This window comes from Triticum urartu, chromosome 3A, assembly GCF_056163025.1.
Source record: "Triticum urartu cultivar PI428250 chromosome 3A, HENAU_Tu73, whole genome shotgun sequence".
NCBI classification, from domain to species: Eukaryota; Viridiplantae; Streptophyta; class Magnoliopsida; order Poales; family Poaceae; genus Triticum; species Triticum urartu.
This window is the reverse complement of record NC_141875.1, coordinates 329,784,112-329,805,007: the sequence shown is the minus strand read 5'-3', so window position 1 is coordinate 329,805,007 and position 20,896 is coordinate 329,784,112. Positions and strand designations below refer to the sequence as shown.

At 41.7% G+C, this 20,896-nt stretch overlaps 2 protein-coding genes across 2 annotated transcripts; both read left to right on the top strand.

The window, feature by feature from the left end:
- Positions 1-336: 336 nt before the first annotated feature.
- LOC147979614 (uncharacterized) lies at positions 337-13,436 on the top strand. The gene is made up of 3 exons (XM_087515283.1): positions 337-458; positions 3,765-4,776; positions 13,431-13,436. The coding sequence occupies exons 1-3, from the start codon at positions 337-339 to the stop codon at positions 13,434-13,436; spliced, it is 1,140 nt and encodes a 379-aa protein (XP_087371409.1).
- Positions 13,437-14,339: 903 nt separating this feature from the next.
- Positions 14,340-19,153, top strand: MCM4 (Minichromosome maintenance (MCM2/3/5) family protein). Its single transcript, XM_048707454.2, has 18 exons — positions 14,340-14,484; positions 14,586-15,287; positions 15,382-15,510; positions 15,861-15,942; positions 16,039-16,171; positions 16,261-16,332; positions 16,443-16,565; positions 16,645-16,758; positions 16,836-17,048; positions 17,129-17,227; positions 17,307-17,467; positions 17,583-17,679; positions 17,821-17,982; positions 18,060-18,140; positions 18,305-18,383; positions 18,477-18,613; positions 18,712-18,762; positions 18,856-19,153. Exons 1-18 carry the CDS (start codon positions 14,445-14,447, stop codon positions 18,928-18,930), a joined length of 2,550 nt encoding a protein of 849 aa, XP_048563411.1. The 5' UTR covers positions 14,340-14,444; the 3' UTR covers positions 18,931-19,153.
- The last annotated feature ends 1,743 nt before the right edge of the window (positions 19,154-20,896 follow it).

Sequence of the window (20,896 nt, the reverse complement as noted above, 5' to 3'; positions counted from 1 at the left end):
ATTAGTTACCTTGTTGTTTTTATATTTTCAGATTACAAAAACCTATATCTACCATCCATATTGCACTTGTATCACCATCTCTTCGCCGAACTAGTGCACCTATACAATTTACCATCGTATTGGGTGCGTTGGGGACACAAGACTCCTTGCTATTTGGTTGTAGGGTTGTTTGAGAGAGACCATCTTCACCCTACGCCTCCCACAGATTGATAAACCTTAGGTCATCCACTTGAGGGAAATTTGCTACTGTCCTACAAACCTATGCGCTTGGAGGCCCAACAACGTCTACAAGAAGAAGGTTGTGTAGTAGACATCAACCCTTACTTGTCGGAGGTGATGAAGCACCCTCAAGCCATTGAGATGTGTGACGGGGTGCTCCACATACAGGATGTTCAAGGGCCCAAGAAGACGGGAACCGTGGAGGCCAGGCTCGAGGCTGTGGAACAAGAGATCTTCAAGTGCCAAGGGATGGTTGAGCGTGGACTCAGTGCCAATCACCTCATGATCACATAATTCACCCGTGATCACAAGGTGGATGGCTGGTCTATGAAGGACATTGTATTCACCCTTAACGAGCAAATCAAATTTCTGCAAACCCAAATCTATGATCTTCAAAATCAAGTATTCGAGGCAAGATTTAAAGTTATGAGTTTAGCTGCTAGTTGCAGGACTCGAGAGACTCGTTCTTCCTCTTATGATGGTGAGTCGCTGCCATGGAAGTCGGAGGATATGCTCGCTACTACCTCATCATCACCACCACCATCATCATATTCCCCACCAAAGGAGACTTGAGTACATGGGTATGGGCACTCCCCTTGGCTTTCACCAAGCTTGGGGGAGATGCCCTGGTATCGTATTGAAGGAAATATGTCCTAGAGACAATAATAAAGTTGTAATTTATATTTCCTTATATCATGATAAATGTTTATTATTCATGCCAGAATTGTATTAACCGGAAACTTGATACATGTGTGAATACATAGACAAAACAAAGATGGTTAAGTTTCCTGACAATAGACATGTGTTGTCATTTGATGAACGGGATCACATCATTAGGCGAATGATGTGATAGACAAGACCCATCCGTTAGCTTAGCATAATGATCGTTAAGTTTTATTGCGAATGCTTTCTTCATGACTTATAGATATTCCTTTGACTATGAGATTATGCAACTCCCGAATACCGGAGGAATACCTTGTGTGTTATCAAACGTCTCAATGTAACTGGGTGATTATAAAGATGCTCTACAGGTATCTCCGAAGGTGTTTTGTTGAGTTAGCACAGATCGAGATTAGGATTTATCACTCCGAGTATCGGAGAGGTATCTCTGGGCCCTCTCATTAATGCACATCATGATAAGCCTTGCAAGCAATGTGACTAATGAGTTAGTTGCAGGATGATGCCTTACGGAAAGAGTAAAGAGACTTGTCGGTAATGAGATTGAACTAGGTATGAAGATACCGACGATCGAATCTCGGGCAAGTAACATACCGATGACAAAGGGAATGACGTATGTTGTCATTGCGGTTTGACCGATAAAGATCTTTGTAGAATATGTAGGAACCAATATGAGCATCCAGGTTCCGCTATTAGTTATTGATCGGAGATGTGTCTCGGTCATGTCTACATAGTTCTCGAACCCGTAGGGTCCGCACGCTTAACGTTCGATGACGATTTGTATTATGAGTTATGTGTTTTGGTGACTGAAGATTGTTCGGAGTCCCAGATGACATCATGGACATGATGAGGAGTCTTGAAATGGTCGAGAGGTAAAGATTTATATATTGGACGATAGTATTCGGACACCGGAATGGTTCCGGAGCATTTCGGGAATTTATCGGAGTACCGGGGGGTTACCGGAATCCCCCGGGGAAGTAATGGGCCATATGGGCCATAGGGGAGAGGCAGGGGAGCCCACAAGGAGGTGGCGCCCCCCCATGGGGAGTCCGAATTGGACAAGGGGAGGGGGCGCGGTCCCCCTTTCCTTCTCCCTCCCCCTCTCCTTCCCCCTTTCCCCCTCCGGTAAAAGGAAGGGAGGGTACGAATTGGACTTGGAGTCCTAATAGGACTCCTCCCCCTTGGGGGCACGCCTAGGTCAGACTCCTCCCTCTCTCTCCTTTATATACGGGGGTGGGGGGCACCTCTAGGCACATCAATTGTTTCTTAGCCGTGTGCGGTGCCCCCCTCCACTGTTTACTCCTCCGGTCATATTTTTTGTCGTAGTGCTTAGGCAAAGCCCTGCATGAATCACATCACCATGATCGTCACCACGCCGTCGTGCTGACGAAACTCTCCCTCGACACTTTGCTGGATCAAGAGTTTGAGGGACATCAGCGAGCTGAACGTGTGCAAAACTCGGAGGTGTCGTACGTTCGATGTTTGATCGCTTGAATCGACTACATCAACCGCGTTAAGCTAACGCTTCCGCTTTTAGTCTATGAGGGTACGTGGACACACTCTTGCTCTCTCATTGCTATGCATCTCCTAGATAGATCTCGCATGATTGTAGGAATTTTTTTGAAATTGCATGCTATGTTCCCCAACAGTGGCATCAAAGCCAGGTCTATGCGTAGATGATATGCACGAGTAGAACACAAAGAGTTGTGGGTGATCATAGTCATACTGCTTACCACCAACGTCTTATTTTGATTCAACGGTATTTATGGATAAAGCGGCCCGGACCAACCTTACATGACCACGTTCATGAGACCGGTTCCACCGACAGACATGCAACTTGTTTTACATAAAGGTGGTTGGCGGGTGTCTATTTGTCCAACTTTAGTTGAATCAAATTTGACTACGGCCGGTCCTTGTTGAAGGTTAAAACTACAAACTTGACAAAACATCATTGTGGTTTTGATGCGTAGGTAAGAACGGTTCTTACTAGAAGCCCGTAGCAGCCACGTAAGACTTGCAACAACAAAGTAGATGACGTCTAACTTGTTTTTGCAGGGCATGTTGTGATGTGATATGGTCAAGACATGATGTGATATATGCTATTGTATGAGATGACCATGTTTTGTATAAGTTATCGGCAACTGGCAGGAGCCTTATGGTTGTCACTTTATTGTAAGAAATGCAATCGCCATGTAATTGCTTTGCTTTATCACTATGCGTTAGCGATAGTTGGCGAGACGACAATGACGCTACGATGGAGATCAGGGTGTCAAGCCGGTGACGATGGAGATCATGACGGTGCTTTCGAGATGGAGATCAAAGGCACAAGATGATGATGGCCATATCATGTCACATATTTTGATTGCATGTGATGTTTATCTTTTATGCATCTTATTTGCTTAGTACGCGGTGGCATTATAAGATGATCCCTCACTAAAATTTCATGGTATAAGTGTTCTCCCTAAGTATGCACCGTTGTGACAGTTCATCGTGCCGAGACACCACGTGATGATCGGGTGTGATAAGCTCTACGTTCACATACAGTGGGTGCAAGATAGTTTTGCACGTGCAGAATACTCGGGTTAAACTTGACGAGCCTAGCATGTACAGACATGGCCTCGGAACACTGAGACCGAAAGGTCGAATGTGAATCATATAGTAGATATGATCAACATAGAGATGTTCACCGTTGAAAACTACTCCATCTCACGTGATGATCGGACACGGTTTAGTTGATATGGATCACGTGATCATTTAGATGACTCAAGGGATGTCTATCTAAGTGGGAGTTCTTAAGTAATATGATTAATTGAACTTAAATTTATCATGAATTTAGTCCTGATAGTTTTTGCATATCTATGTTGTAGATCAATGGCCCGTGCTACTGTTCCCTTGAATTTTAATGTGTTCCTAGAGAAAGCTAAGTTGAAATATGATGGTAGCAACTACACGAACTGGGTCCATAACTTGAGGATTATCCTCATTGCTGCACAGAATAATTACGTCCTTGATGAGCCGCTAGGTGCAAGGCCTGCTGCAGGAGCAACTGCTGACGTTGTGAACGCCTGGCAAGCTAAATCTGATGACTACTCGATAGTTCAGTGTGCCATGCTTTACGGCTTAGAATCGGGACTTCAAAGACATTTTGAACATCATGGAGTATATGAGATATTTCAGAAATTGAAGTTAATATTTCAAGCAAATGCCCGAGTTGAGAGATATGAAGTCTCCAACAAGTTCTATAGCTGCAAGATGGAGGAGAACAGTTCTGTCAGTGAACACATACTCGGAATGTCTGGGTACCATAACCACTTGACTCAGCTGGGAGTTAATCTTTCGGATGATAGTGTTATTGACAGAGTTCTTCAATCACTGCCACCAAGCTATAAAGGTTTCGTGATAAACTATAATATGCAAGGGATGAACAAGACAATTCCCGAGCTCTTCGCAATGCTCAAAGCTGCGGAGGTAGAAATCAAGAAGGAGCATCAAGTGTTGATGGTTAACAAGACCACTAGTTTCAAGAAAAAGGGCAAAGGAAAGAAGGGGAACTTCAAGAAGAATAGCAAGCAAGTTGCTGCTCCCGGGAAGAAGCCCAAGTCTAGACCTAAGCCTGAAACTGAATGCTTCTACTGCAAAGGGACTGGTCACTGGAAGTGGAACTGCCCCAAGTATCTGGCGGATAAGAAGGATGGCAAAGTGAACAAAGATATATCTGATATACATGTTATTGATGTGTACCTTACTAATGCTCATAGTAGCGCCTGGGTATTTGATACTAGTTCTGTTGATCATATTTGCAACTCGAAACAGGGGCTACGGATTAAACGAAGATTGGCTAAGGACGAGGTGACGATGCGCGTCGGAAATGGTTCCAAGGTCGATGTGATCGCCGTCGGCGCGCTACCTCTACATCTACCTTCGGGATTAGTTTTAGACCTGAATAATTGTTATGTGGTGCCAGTGTTGAGCATGAACGTTATATCTGGATCTTGTTTGATGCGAGATGGTTATTCATTTAAATCTGAGAATAATGGTTGTTCTATTTATATGATTAATATCTTTTATGGTCATGCACCCTTGATGAGCGGTCTATTGTTGTTGAATCTTGATCATGGTAATACACATATTCATAATATTGATGCCAAAAGATGCAGAGTTGATAATGATAGTGCAACATATTTGTGGCACTGCCGTTTAGGTCATATTGATGTAAAGCGCATGAAGAAACTCCATGCAGATGGGCTTTTGGAATCACTTGATTATGAATCATTTGATGCTTGCAAACCATGCCTCATGGGAAACAGGACTAAGACTCCGTTCTCCGGAACAATGTAGCGAGCAACTGAATTATTGGAAATAATACATACCGATGTATGTGGTCCGATGAGTGTTGAGGCTTGCGGCGGGTATCATTATTTTCTGACCTTCACAGTTGATTTGAGCAGATGTGGGTATATCTACTTGATGAAACACAAGTCTGAAACATTTGAAAAGTTGAAAGAATTTCAGAGTGAAGTGGAAAATCATCGTAACAAGAAAATAAAGTTTCTACGATCAGATCGGGGGGGGCGAATATTTGAGTTACGAATTTGGTCTTCATTTAAAACAATGTGGAATAGTTTCGCAACTCATGCCACCTGGAACACCACAACATAATGGTGTGTCCGAATGTCGTAACCGTACTTGATTAGATATGGTGCGATCTATGATGTCTCTTACCGATTTACCACTATCATTTTGGGGTTATGCATTAGAGACATCTGCATTCACGTTAAATAGGGCACCATCTAAATCCGTTGAGATGACACCATATGAACTGTGGTTTGACAAGAAACCTAAGCTGTCGTTTCTTAAAGTTTGGGGTTGTGATGCCTATGTGAAAAAGCTTCAGCCTGATAAGCTCGAACCCAAATCGGAGAAGTGCGTCTTCATAGGATACCCCAAAGAAATTGTTGGGTACACCATCTATCACATATCTGAAGACAAAATATTTGTTGCTAAGAATGGATCCTTTCTAGAGAAGGAGTTTATCTCGAAAGAAGTGAGTGGGCGGAAAGTAGAACTTGATGAGGTAATTGTACCTTCTCTTGAATTGGAAAGTAGTTCATCACAGAAACTGTTCCCGTGATGCCTACACCAATTAGTGCGGAAGCTAATGATGTTGATCGTGAAACTTAAGATCAAGTTACTACCGAACCTCGTAGGTCAACCAGAGTACGTTCCGCACCAGAGTGGTACGGAAATCCCATTCTGGAAGTCATGTTACTACCATGATGAACCTACGAACTATGAGGAAGTGATGATGAGCCCAAATTCCATGAAATGTCTTGAGGCCATGAATTCTAAGATGGGATCCATGTATGAGAACAAAGTATGGAATTTGGTTGACTTGCCCGATGATCGGCAAGCCATAGAGAATAAATGGATCTTCAAGAACAAGACTGATTTGATAGTAATGTTATTGTCTACAAAGCTCAACTTGTTGCGAAAGGTTTTCGACAAGTTCAAGGAGTTGACTATGATGAGACTTTCTCACCCATAGCGATGCTTAAGTCTGTCCGGATCATGTTAGCAATTGCCGCATTTTATGATTATTAAATCTGGCAAATGGACGTCAAAACTGCATTCCTTAATGGATTTCTTAAAGAAGAGTTGTATATTATGCAACCAGAAGGTTTTGTCGATCCTAAAGGTGCTAACAAAGTGTGCATGCTCCAGTGATCCATTTATGGACTGGTGCAAGCATCTCGGAGTTGGAATGTATGCTTTGATAGTGTGATCAAAGCATATGGTTTTATACACACTTTCACAAAAGCCTGTATTTACAAGAAAGTGAGTGGGAGCTCTGTAGAATTTATAATATTATATGTGGATGACATATTATTGATTGGAAATGATATATAATTTCTGGATAGCATAAAAGGATACTTGAATAAGAATTTTTCAATCAAAGACCCCGGTGAAGCTGCTTATATATTGGGCATCAAGATCTATAGAGATAGATCAAGACGCTTAATTGGACTTTCACAAAGCACATACCTTGATAAAGTTTTGAATAAATTCAAAATTGATCAATCAAAGAAAGGGTTCTTTCCTGTGTTACAAGGTGTGAAATTGAGTCACACTCAATGCCCGACCACTGCAGAAGATAGAGAGAAAATGAAAGTCATTCCCTATGCCCCAGCCATAGGTTCTATCATGTATGCAATGCGGTGTACCAGACCTGATGTGTGCCTTGCTATAAGTTTAGTAGGGAGGTACCAAAGTAGTCCAGGAGTGGATCACTGGACAACGGTCAAGAACATCCCGAAGTACCTGAAAAGGACTAAGGATATGTTTCTCATTTATGGAGGTGACAAAGAGCTCGTCGTAAATGGTTACGTCGATGCGAGCTTTGATACTAATCCGGATGACTCTAAGTCGCAAACCGGATACATACTTATATTGAATGGCGGAGCTGTCAGTTGGTGCAGTTCCAAGCAAAGCGTCATGGCGGGATCTACATGTGAAGCGGAGTACATAGCTTCTTCGGAAGGAGAAAATGAAGGAGTTCATATCCGATCTAGGTGTAATACCTAGTGCATCGGGTCCAATGAAAATCTTTTGTGACAATACTGGAGCAATTGCCTTAGCGAAGGAATCCGGATTTCACAAGAGAAATAAACACATCAAGAGACGCTTCAACTCCATCAGTGATCAAGTCAAGGAGGGAGACATAGAGATTTGCAAAATACATACAGATTTGAATGTTGCAGACCTGTTGACTAAGCCTCTTCCATGAGCAAAGCATGATCAACACCAAGACTCCATGGGTGTTAGAATCATTCCAATGTAATCTAGATTATTAACTCTAGTGCATGTGGGAGACTGAAGGAAATATGCCATAGAGGCGATAAAAAAGTTGTTATTTATATTTCCTTATATCATGATAAATGTTTATTATTCATGCTAGAATTGTATTAACTAGAAACTTGATACATGTGTGAATACATAGACAAAACAAAGTGTCCCAAGTATGCCTCTACTTGACTAGCTCGTTAATCAAAGATGGTTAAGTTTCCTGACCATAGACATGTGTTGTCATTTGATGAACGGGATCACATCATTAGGAGAATGATGTGATGGACAAGACCCATTCGTTAGCTTAGCATAATGATCGTTAAGTTTTATTGCTAATGCTTTCTTCATGACTTATACATATTCCTTTGACTATGAGATTATGCAACTCCCGAATACTCGAGGAATACCTTGCGTGCTATCAAACGTCACAACGTAACTGGGTTATTATAAAGATGCTCTATAGGTATCTCCGAAGGTGTTTTGTTGGGTTGGCATAGATCGAGATTAGGATTTGTCACTTCGAGTATCGGAGAGGTATCTCAGGGCCCTCTCGGTAATGCACATCATGATAAGCCTTGCAAGCAATGTGACTAATGAGTTAGTTGCGGGATGATGCATTACGGAATGAGTAAAGAGACTTTCCGGTAACGAGATTGAGCTAGGTATGAAGATACCGACGATCGAATATTGGGCAAGTAACATACCGATGACAAAGGGAATGATGTATGTTGTCATTGCGGTTTGACCGATAAAGATCTTCGTAGAATATGTAGGAACCAATATGAGCATCCAGGTTCCGCTATTGGTTATTGATCGGAGATGTGTCTCGATCATGTCTACATAGTTCTCGAACCCGTAGGGTCCGCACGCTTAATGTTCGATGAAGATTTGTATTATGAGTTATGTGTTTTGGTGATCGAATATTGTTTGGAGTCCCGGATGAGATCACGGACATGACAAGGAGTCTCGAAATGGTCAAGAGGTAAATATTGATATATTGGACGATAGTATTCGGACACCGGAATGGTTCCGGAGCGTTTCAGGAATTTATTGGAGTACCGGGGGGTTACCGGAACCCCCCGGGGGAAGTAATGGGCCATATGGGCCATAGGGGAGAGGCAGGGCAGCCCACAAGAAGGTGGCGCCCCTCCTCCCCATGGGGAGTCCGAATTGGACAAGGGGAGGGGGCGCGACCCCCCTTTCCTTCTCCCTCTCCCTCTCCTTCGCCCTTTGCCCCTCCGGTAAAAGGGGGTCTGCATTGGACTTGGAGTCCTAGTAGGACTCCTCCCCCTTGGGGGCGCGCCTAGGCTGGCCTCCTCCCTCTCCCTCCTTTATATACGGGGGCGGGGAGCACCTCTAGGCACATCAATTGTTTCTTAGCCGTGTGCGGTGCCCTACTCCACCGTTTACTCCTCCGGTCATACTGTCGTAGTGCTTAGGCGAAGCCCTACGCGGATCACATCACCATGACCGTCACCACACCGTCATGCTGACGAAACTCTCCATTGACACTTTGCTGGATCAAGAGTTTGAGGGACGTCATCGAGCTGAAAGTGTGCAGAACTCGGAGGTGTCGTACGTTCGGTGCTTGATCGGTTGAATCGAGAAGACGTTCGACTACATCAACCGCGTTAAGCTAATGCTTCCACTTTCGGTCTACGAGGGTACGTGGACACACTCTCCCCCTCTCGTTGCTATGCATTTCCTAGATAGATCTTGCGTGATCGTAGGATTTTTTTGAAATTGCATGCTATGTTCCCCAACACGTATCACCATCACTTTTATCACCTTTACCTATCTTAGTTCGATCTTTAGCTATTTCGTGGTTTAGTTGAATAAAAGTTTTGTATGATCTATTTTTGAGTGCTAGTTTCATGATCTATGTATCTATGTAATTGAGTGAGAGTTATATGATAAAGTTTAGTTGAGATTTTGCTTATTTACTTTTTTGTTTCAATCAAAATGAAAGGAAATAATAAAAAAGGATCATATGCTAATCTTATGGTGAGTAGTGACATCACATAAGGAAAAGTATAAGTGGTAAAATTTGTTGGAAGTTGACAAACATAGCATTGGTCAATGATGCAATTCATGAAAGAATTAATAAGGGAAGAGAAGATTCACATGCAAATACACTATCTTGGACATCTTTTATGATTGTGAGCCCCCACTAAATATCTTATGCCAAAACTATTGACGTTGGACAAGGAATACAACATAATGATTTATGTTTGTTCATATTCACATAGAAGTTATATTGTCATAAATCCTTCAACATGTAGTGCTTGCCCAATATCTTTGCTAGGTAAAAATCCGCACTAAGTATAGATAGTACTTGTGCATCCAAAACCCTTAAACCCAAATCAATGTCTTGAGAGTCCACCGTACCTACCTATGGATTGAGCAAGATCCTTCAAGTAAGTTATCATCAGTGCAATAAGGCAATAAAAATTGCTTCTAAATGTGTTTAATCATTTAGTGTAAGATAAATTAAGCGTTGTATGGACTTGTGATGGCAAAGTAATAAAAGCGACAGACAGCATAATAAAGGTTGCTATCATAAGGGGCAATATAATATGACGTTCTTTTACATTCAGAGATTGTGCATACAAACCAAAAAGCGCATGACAACCTCTACTTCCCTCTGCCAAGGGCATATCTTTACTTTTATGTATTTACTTTTAATGCAAGAGTCAAAGTTTTTCCTCTATTCCTTTTTATTTTCTCTTTGGCAAGCATCAAGTGGTGGAGAAAGATCTAGGCACATATATCCAGTTGGATATGAGTGAGTATGAGTTATTATTGTTGACATCACCCTTGAGGTGAATAAGTTGGGAGGCGAAACAATAAGTCCCAATCTTTCTATGTGTCGAGTTGAAACTTATTGCTCATATATATATTTTGTGAGTGTTAGCAATCATAGAAGATTAGATGATGGTTGAGTATGTGGACTTGCCAAAAGGCTCCGGTACGTAACCCTTCCTGAAAATATAATGAATTGTAGTTGCAAAGTTGATTGAGAACATAATTTGTTGGTTTTCAATAGAGTTTATGCTTTTTTACTTCGATGTTGTGATGGATTGTTACTTGTTCATGAGAAGTTATATGATAGAGCTTTATGATAAAGTTTGTTGTTATTATAATAAGATGCATGATGCTACTATGTTCGTTTTTTTCGACACCTCTCTCTCTAAACATGTGGACATGATTTTCGATGTCGGCTTTCACTTGAGAATAAGCAAGGTCTAAGCTTGGGCGAGTTGACACGTCCATTTTGCATCATGTTTTACTACTGTTATTTATAATGTTTTTATGCATAATAATGCTTTATGGAGTAATTCAGATGCCTTTTCTCCCATAATATGCAAGGTTTACACAAAGGGAGAGAATGCCGGCAGCTGGAATTCTGAACCTAAAAAAGCTATGTTAGAGTTACCTATTCTGCACATATCCAAATGAGCTGAGCCCATTATTTTTAGTATGTTATATATTATATCTAAGATACTCTAAATTGAATTATATGAAAAAATTGCAAATGAGCCCATAGTTTTATTGTATTTGTGAAATACGTACATATTTGTAGGAGAAATGGAGTACGCACAAAATATGGTACATACTACCAAAAAAGTAGTATGTATACTACGTAAACATTCTTAATACTACATACTCTTCAATGTGATAGATACTACCTAGAACGTATGAAGGAAAAAGTGGGAGTAACTACAACTGGTAGTAGAAAAAAAATTTGTGCCACACACACACACACACATATACGAAACTTAACTTAATTATTATTTTTATATAAATTCATTAATTTGGAAAATATATTTGTTGCTTAATTCTAAAAACGCATTGATAGCTTTCAACTAAAATGTTTTTGACATTTAAAAAATGTTCACGCATTTAAAAGAAGTCTACATGGCATTTAAAAAAGTATTAATACAATGTACCCTATCCATTTCTTTCTTTGCGTATTTTATTTGTTTGAAGTCAAATTTTCTAAAGTTTGCCCAAGTTTATATTAGAAAATATCAATATCTACAATACCTAATAAATAACAATATCTAATGATGTTCATGTCAATATTTTTTGTTTGACTTCAAACGAACACGGAGTAAAAAGAAATGGGGGGAGTAAAGCATGTCGGAATAATTCACAAAACAAATGTTTCATGCCATACAAATAAAATGTATGCCACACTTTAGAAAAACATTTATGCATTTCAGAAAATATGTTCTTGACATTTAAAAAAAATCTTTGTACAATCTAAAAATGTCCGCGTAGTTTTTTTTGTATCATAAAAAATGTTTCAATGTATGCTTCAAAATTTTTTTAACACGTATTCAAAAAAGTGTTCAAAGCATGTGTTTGAAAAATATTAATCATGTACTTGAAAAATATTAAACTGTTTTAAATTTATAAAAAAGTTACAATGTGTATGCAATAGTAGATATCAAAACATATATTTGAAATAATGTTGATCATGTATTTGAACAATGTTAAATATATATAAAAGAACTGTTCATGTTGCATAAGAAAAAAAATGTACAATATGTATGAAGAATTAGACATGTATCGATAAAAAATAAAAAAGGTAGAAAAGAAAAAAAAGAAAGAATAAATAAAGATTTTTAAAAAAATAGAAAGTAAAACCCAAAGAAAACCGATGCAAAACAGTAAAAAAACAGATGAGGGAAAACAAACTCGCGTGCAACTATAGTTTTGGGCGTTCCTAATAGGCGAGACGTATTAAGAAAGAGTAAGGGCGATAGATAGCCGTGACGTGTTTAATTCTCGTCCATTAGAAAAGTATTCTTAGATATATATGATGGGCTCCCGAGACGCGGGAGACCGAGCGGGATTCAATCCTATGACCTCGCACAGTGCTGCTGGCCACTAAGTAGTCATCGAATTCATGTTGCGCTACTAGGGTGCGATCAACTTGAACAAAACAATCCGGGGTATCCATAGTCTTTCATTTTTTTCTTGTTTTCTCCGGTTTTTGTTTGCTTTTCCTTCTTTTTTTCTTTATTTCTTTCACAGTTTCCAATAGCTTCTTTTCCTTTTTGCTACTTTCTTCATTTTTCTTTGGTTTTGGTTGTTTCTTTCTCTTTTTCATCTATTTTTCTTGTGTTCTCCCTTGGGGTTTCATTGTTTTTCTACACATTTTTTGTATATATCTAATGCATTTTTCTAATACACGTTAAACATTTTTCAAATACTTGTTCAAACTTTTTTGAATACATGGTTACCATTTTTTCTATACACATCTAACATTTTTCAAATACTTGTTCAACATTTTTGTCAAATGCTTGATTAATATTTTTTATGTACATGATCAAAATTTTCTCTGTTTTTTCTCGGTTTCCACTAGCTTTTTTATTTTCTTTCTCTTTCATCATTTTTTCTCGCTTTTGTTTGCTTCTTTTTCTCATTTTTCATTGAGTTTCTTTTGTTTTCTCTATGGGTTTCACTGTATTCTATAAACAGTAAGGAGTATATGACTAATATATGAGTATATGCCTAATACATTTATTGAATACATGGGTTTTTACATACATATTTCAACATTTTTTGAATGATTGATTAACATTTTCCAAATAGCAAAATGACATATTTTTGAATACATGGTCAATTTTTTTCTATATACATTTTTTTCCAAATGTTTGATTAACATTTCTCGAATACAGGTTTAACATTTTTAGTACATGGTCAACATTTTTTTATACACATTTAACATTTCCAAAGACAAGTTTAACATTTTTTAATACATGTGAACATTTTTTTATACACATTTAAAAGTTTTTAAATACAAGTTTAACATTTTTTCGAACACTTGCTCAACATTTTTTTCAATTGCTTGGATTAATATTTTTTGAATATAAGAGCCTGTTGGGACTCTCTCCTCTCTCCAAGTCCGCTCCGGAGCGGAGCAACATTTAGTTCAAATTTGGAGAGTCGCTGAAAGGGCACTCCGCGCACTCCGCTCCGTGCTGATGGAGCGGAGGGTTGCCGAACAGGGCCTAAGTTTAATATTATTTGAATACATGGTCAATATTGTTTCTATACACAGTTAACATTTTTCAAAGACAAGTTTAATATTTTTTGATTTCATGGTCTATATTTTTTCTATACACTTTTAACATTTTTCAAATACAAGTTTAGTATTTTTGAACACTTGCTCAATATTTTTAAAAAATTATTGGATTAACATCTTTTAAAGATATGGTCTATATTTTTTCTCTCTCATTTCACGTTGTATATTTTTTGTATACATGAGAAACAATTTTTCTATTCACATTAAACATATTTTAAATGCTTGATTAGCATTTGTTGAAATACTTTCTGTAAAGTATTTTTTAATATAGAATACATGAAAATATAAATAAAGTAAAACAAAACAAAAAACTTAAAAAAACAAGAATATGGCCTGAGGCCTGTTGTCAGCGGCGCGATGGGCCAGCCCAATGTGGAGCTCGCCTTTATCGTCGGTCCAGTTGACATTCCCCATTTTGTAACACAGGGGCAGCCCATAAACTGCCACCCCATCACTTGGCGGGAAACGCCGCATCTGTTCCCGCCATTCCCCTCTTCCCGCCGCCGCCTCCCGCCATTTACCCCAGCCCCCTGCCCCTCCCCCTCCCGCTCATCTCCACCCCAACCCTCGTCTCTCTCCCTCTCTCGCCTCTCTCTGCGCGCAAGCCATGGCGTCCAACGGCGGCGGAAACAGCAACTCTCCCTACTGTAAGATCCAATCGCCAGCTCTCTTCTCAAGATCGCGTTATTTCTCCACTGACCTAACGATGCGCGCGGCGAAAATCTTATCGTATTTGCTGACTTTGCAGCTGCGTCGTCGCCGGATGTCCGCCCGTCGAGCCCGCTCCCGGCCACCAACTCATCCCCTCCCCAGTCCGCTCGCCGCGCCGGCGGCCGCCTCCGCCGCGGCCCCACCTCGTCTCCCTCCCTCGGCGGGTTCGAGACGCCGCCGCCACCGGGCCGCCGCACTCCGTCCGGTGCTGGCGCAGCCCGGCAGCGCCAAAACTGGACCGGACGGTTTCCGCCAACTCCGTCCACTCCCATGTCCACCGACGACGTCCCGCTGTCCTCCGAAGCCGGGGAGGAGGACACGCCCGAGACCGACGGCGGCGGCGTCGGCGCCGATGCCACCCCGGTCTTTGTCTGGGGCACCAATATCAGCGTGCAGGACGTGAACGCTGCCATTCTGCGGTTTCTGCGCCACTTCCGGGACCCCCGCGACGCCGGCCGCGTTGACCCTGTCATGGACGAGGGCAAGTACATGCGCGCCATCCACCGCATCTTCGAGCTCGAGGGTGGCGAGTCGCTCGATGTGGACGCACACGACGTCTTCGACCACGATCCCGACCTATACGGCAAGATGGTACGCTACCCGCTCGAAGTGCTTGCCATCTTCGACATCGTCCTTATGGACCTGGTGGCGCGTATGGAGCCGCTGTTTGAGAAGCACATTCAGACCAGGATCTACAACCTCAAGTCATCCATTTGCTTGAGGAATCTGAATCCGTCAGGTGATTACCTGTGCCTAGTGCCCAGACCGTTGATGTTCCAACATTATGTGCCCGCCCATTGTTTAACCGGATGTGCTATTTGTTTTCGTTGCAGATATTGAGAAGATGGTGTCAATCAAGGGTATGATAATTCGATGCAGCTCAGTCATACCAGAGCTCAAGGAGGCTGTGTTCCGCTGCCTTGTTTGTGGCTTCTACTCAGAACCTGTCATGGTTGACAGAGGTATGACAGTTGTTTCACACAATCCTGATTTGTGTTCAATTTTTTCTTGTGATTTCGATTACTGTTCATCAGACGCTGACATATTGTTGTGTACATACAAAGTATGTACTACCTGTCATGATTATGATTGTCCCTTGTCTTAATCTGTTGTTGATCAGACTCCAATTTAACTGTCAGCTAATTTCCATTTTCTCTTGAAATACTTGGTAAAATAGCTCCTCATGTCCCTGCCCTAACCTTTTCAGAGTTAGGGAAAGTACTAGTTACAAATCAAATCATATGGTGATTGATGTTTCATCTATTTATGTTCTTATATCATGAAACTAATGTTCAATATTCTACCTTTTTAGGGAGAGTAACTGAGCCACACATATGTCAGAAAGAACAATGTAAAGCGTCAAATTCTATGACTCTAGTGCATAACCGATGCAGGTAGCTATATTCTCCATTCAGTCTCTTTTGTCTTGTTACCATGCTTTACTGATTCAGTATCCTGACTATTTGATGGAATATATTGTTCATAACTAGATTTGCGGACAAGCAAATCATAAAGTTGCAGGAAACACCAGATGAGATACCAGAAGGTGGCACTCCTCATACAGTCAGTGTTTTGATGCATGATAAGCTTGTTGATGCTGGAAAGCCTGGAGATAGGGTTGAGGTTAGGAGTATAACTTTGTTTGCATTGAATAATATCTTTGCTTGTGGGTTTGTTTGGAAGTGTTAATTTTGCCTTTGCACCTTTGATAGATCACTGGGATATATAGGGCCATGAGTATCAGGATCGGGCCAAGTCAGAGGACAGTGAAGTCAATATTCAAGGTAGATGATATGAGATTTGAGTGTTATCCTATTTGTTATATATGATTTTCTCTTCTGAAAACGCTTTAAATTGTGCTGACATATTGTCAATAATTTCCTTCTTTGATCAGACATACATTGATTGCCTTCACATAAAGAAGACAGACAAGTCCAGGCTTCATATTGAGGACTCTATGGATACTGATAACACCAATGCTAGCAAGTCTTCTGAAGATGGCCATGTCACAGATAAGGTCTGTCCCAATGTCCTTGTATATTTTGGATTGGACTTTATGGAAATCTTATTAATACTCTCTTCTTTTCTGATCGCAGATAGATAAATTAAAAGAGCTTTCAAAGTTGCCTGACATCTATGATAGATTGACTAGATCACTGGCTCCAAACATATGGGAACTGGATGATGTTAAGAGGGGCCTGCTTTGCCAGGTATGTTCATGCAATGTTATCTTTTCCTTCAGAAGTTTATCTCGCAAGCTAATAGTTAAATACTATGTACTGCTTAGCTTTTTGGTGGCAATGCTTTGAGGCTTCCTTCTGGAGCTAACTTCAGAGGTGACATCAATATTTTGCTTGTTGGTGATCCTGGAACGAGCAAATCCCAGCTTCTCCAGTACATGCATAAACTGTCTCCTCGTGGTATTTACACAAGTGGAAGAGGCAGTTCGGCAGTTGGCCTTACTGCTTATGTTGCTAAGGACCCTGAAACTGGTGAAACTGTAAGTTGACCATGATTCCTTTCATTTCATAATAAATCTTATGTACTTGCATCTTTAATAACCAGCATGGTGCATCTTAGGTTCTTGAGAGTGGAGCACTTGTTTTGAGTGACAAAGGTGTTTGCTGTATTGATGAGTTTGATAAGATGTCTGATAATGCCCGAAGCATGCTGCATGAGGTTTGCCCTTTCGCTGAACTGTCCTCTCCAAATTTGCATTGAATATATGTTTACCGAAATATGTTTCTTAAATATGCAGGTGATGGAGCAGCAGACTGTATCCATTGCAAAGGCTGGAATTATTGCATCTTTGAATGCTAGGACATCTGTCCTAGCCTGTGCAAATCCATCTGAATCACGTTACAATCCAAGGCTTTCTGTGATCGACAATATCCACCTTCCTCCAACACTGCTGTCAAGGTAAGTTGTATGGCTTCATGCAATGTAAAGTGGACAAACAATTAGAACTTTAAGTACTGTAACATGGACAAATAATTAGAAGTACTGTAACCGTAGTCATGTATTTCTTATGCAGGTTTGACCTGATTTACCTGATCTTGGACAAGGCAGACGAACAAACTGATAGACGCCTGGCTAAGCATATTGTTTCATTGCATTTTGAGAATCCAGAAGTAAGTCCCAGATTTTATATGCGAAGCTTTCACCAAACTGCTCCGTTTGACAAAGATTGATAGAAGTACAAGAATTTAACAAATTATAACACTGTCCTAGGATCATCCAGTTCCTTATTAGTTATTCATGCTGCTGTGCAGGTAGTTGAGCACCAGGTCTTGGATTTGCCCACGTTAGTTGCGTACATCAGCTATGCAAGGAAGTACATTCAGCCAAAGTTATCTGATGAAGCTGCAGAAGAATTGACCCGTGGCTATGTTGCAATGAGGCAAAGGGGGAACAATCCTGGTAGCAGAAAGAAGGTAGTCTAGTTGTATTGCCTTGCTCATATGATTTTTAATTATAATAAGCCATTGCTGATTTTCCAATTGCTGGGCAGGTCATCACAGCAACAGCTAGGCAAATTGAGAGCTTGATTCGTCTTAGTGAAGCACTGGCGCGAATGCGTTTTTCGGAAGTGGTAATAAATTATTTACTGACTTTGTATACTTACTAATGATCAGCTTGTTCGGGGCTTGAAAGCCTCTGTTGTTGTTTGTGTTTGTTTACTGATGTTCAGCTTCATACTATCTTCATTATGTTTTGTCTTGGGAGGCTGAAATTTTTGACCTTGTGGATGGGTAGGTTGGAGTGCTAGATGTAACAGAAGCCTTCAGGCTTCTTGAAGTCGCCATGCAGCAATCTGCAACCGATCATGCAACAGGTCAGTTAGACCTGCTTTACCTGGTCATACATCTGTTCTTCTTATTTCACTAATTTGCAGTCCTGATATATATATATCTTTTGATCACAAAAGGGACGATTGATATGGATCTAATCATGACTGGGGTATCCGCAAGTGAAAGGCAGAGACGTGACAATCTTGTTGCGGCTATCCGAGACCTTGTCATGGAGAAAATGCAGCTTGGAGGGCCCTCGATGCGTATGGCTGAGGTAAAGAAGCCTTACCTTTCAGTTCATGTTGTGTGCCCTGATACCATAGCTATTTGCCCCTAGTCCTGATCCAAGTGTTGTTCCTGATCACCGCACAGTTGCTGGAAGAAGTGAGGAAACAGAGCTCCATGGAAGTTCATCAGCATGATGTAAGTGACAAGTCAAGTTTCCTTTCTACTCGCCTGATTTGGTGGCCTGACATATATACATGCTAATACATTCCTGGATTTTGTTTTACGCAGCTCCGTGTTGCTCTTGGCACACTGCAGAGTGAGGGCTCCGTATTTGTCCATGGAGACAGTTTCAAGAGGACCTGATGGCAGCGACGTTGTAGCCAGCATCAACTGAATCTACCATGCTCCCCTCTCCAAGAATGTTGAAGATCTGATGTCTTTGTAGAGCTGGGTGCTAACCTGTTTGGTCTTTTCATGGCCTGTGCCGTAGATTTCTTAATGTTGCTCTTGGGATTGTTATGTTTACATGAAGGCATATTTTTATTTGTGTTTGCCAGCAATGGATCAATGATGCTGCTACCATTGAGTCTTGGTGCATAAATCCATTTTTCTTGTCTGGTGGGATCCTGCTCATTTGCAAGCATACAGCACGAGTAGCCCACAAACAAGAAAGCCTTTTTGCCCTGCCGCACGATGCTACCAAAACAAAGTCGACCTGTCAGAGCTTGGAGTGGTCGGTCAAGTAACAAGGAGCCAGTGTTGTTTCAAGGCTGGGATAATTAAACCCATCCTGTTATCTGAAGCAACAATATCGTTTGGACCCTCTTGTACATGTTTTCCTTCCAAAGTAGCGTTGAAGAAGTAGTGCAAGTACTCATATGCAAATCAAGAGAGTTGCTCAGATCAAGGAGTAATACTTTCTTTGCGGAAAACTGGTGAAAGGTGACCAAACCAGGAAGCCGTGATACGTTGAGCGTTAGTGTCTGTTGACAAGACCAATACACAAGCTGTGATACGAACAACCATAAAATAAGCCTTCCTCGTGTTGCCCAGGGCCCCTCAACCCTAGCGCTGCAGGCCACCCCTCGTGCCTTCTCCTGTTGCCGGCGTGGGCCGTAGTGGTGGTGGGCCTGGTGCCGATGGCACCTGGGAGGGCGGAGGCTGTGGGATCCCATCTGAGACGGTAGGGACGGCACCTCTTGTGGGCGGCGGCTAGGGCAGCGACCCTATGCCATGCAGCGGTGGCCGCAGTTCTATGGCTGGCGGAGCGGCGGCACTGGCAACGCCCCATTCGGCAGGGCTGGCTGATCTGTGCGGAGTTGGTGACGGCGAACGGCGGTGGCTGCGGATCCAACGTCCCGACCGGATCTGCTGCCACTATTAGGGAAAAACCACAGAACTTTAGCAGTAGCGCGGGTCAAAGAAGTGCTAAGTAGCAATAGCGCGCCTATGCAAACCGCGCTGTAGATAAAGTTTTAGCAGTAGCGCATCTTGTTTTAAACACGTTACTACTAAAATTCCCACGGCTTAGCCGATAGGCTACACATAGTAGTAGCGACCCATATCGAACCGCGCTACCGCTACTTTCTTTGTAGCAGCGCGTTTTAATCTAAACTCGCTACTGCTAAAGGATATAAAATTAAATGGAAAGCACATAGAAAGGTAATTGAAAATGAAAGAAATAGAATAAGGTGAAAAGAAAAAAAATAAAATGTGAAGAAAACTAAATGAAAAAAGGGGAAAAAGAGAAAGAAGTAGCAGTAGCGTGTATCCCAGAACGCGCTGTAGCTAACGTAGCGGTAGCGCGCTTTCTGGAACGCGCTACTGCTACTTCTGACTTAACCACAGGGTTCGTCCTTCCCCACGGCCACTTCCCCCAAATCCAGCTCTCCACTCTTGCCGCCGTTGTCGCCCGTCGGCCCCCGCGCGCTCTCCGCACACCCTCTACGCTGCCCCCGACCCCAGATTCAACGCTGCCCCCGCCCCCGACCTTGACGCCGCCATCCGCCGCGCGCCCGAGCCCCGAGCCCGACCTCGACGCCGCCTGCCCCTCCCTCGTCGCAGGCACCCGAGGTGAGCACGCCTGCTCCTCCCTCTCCCCTACCTCTGCCTAGGGTTTCTTTATATTTTTGTTGCATCAAATTAGTTAGGGTTCATGTAAGGGTGGAAACGAGTCGGATGCGGATGCGGCTCAAATGAGTTAGGGTTCATGTAAGGGTGAAAACGAATCAAATTTCTAAGATGAATCATAAAACGAGTAAAATTTGACCACTTATTTCACTTTATAGTTGGATAATTGGAATATCCACTACCACTTTCCACCCCTAGC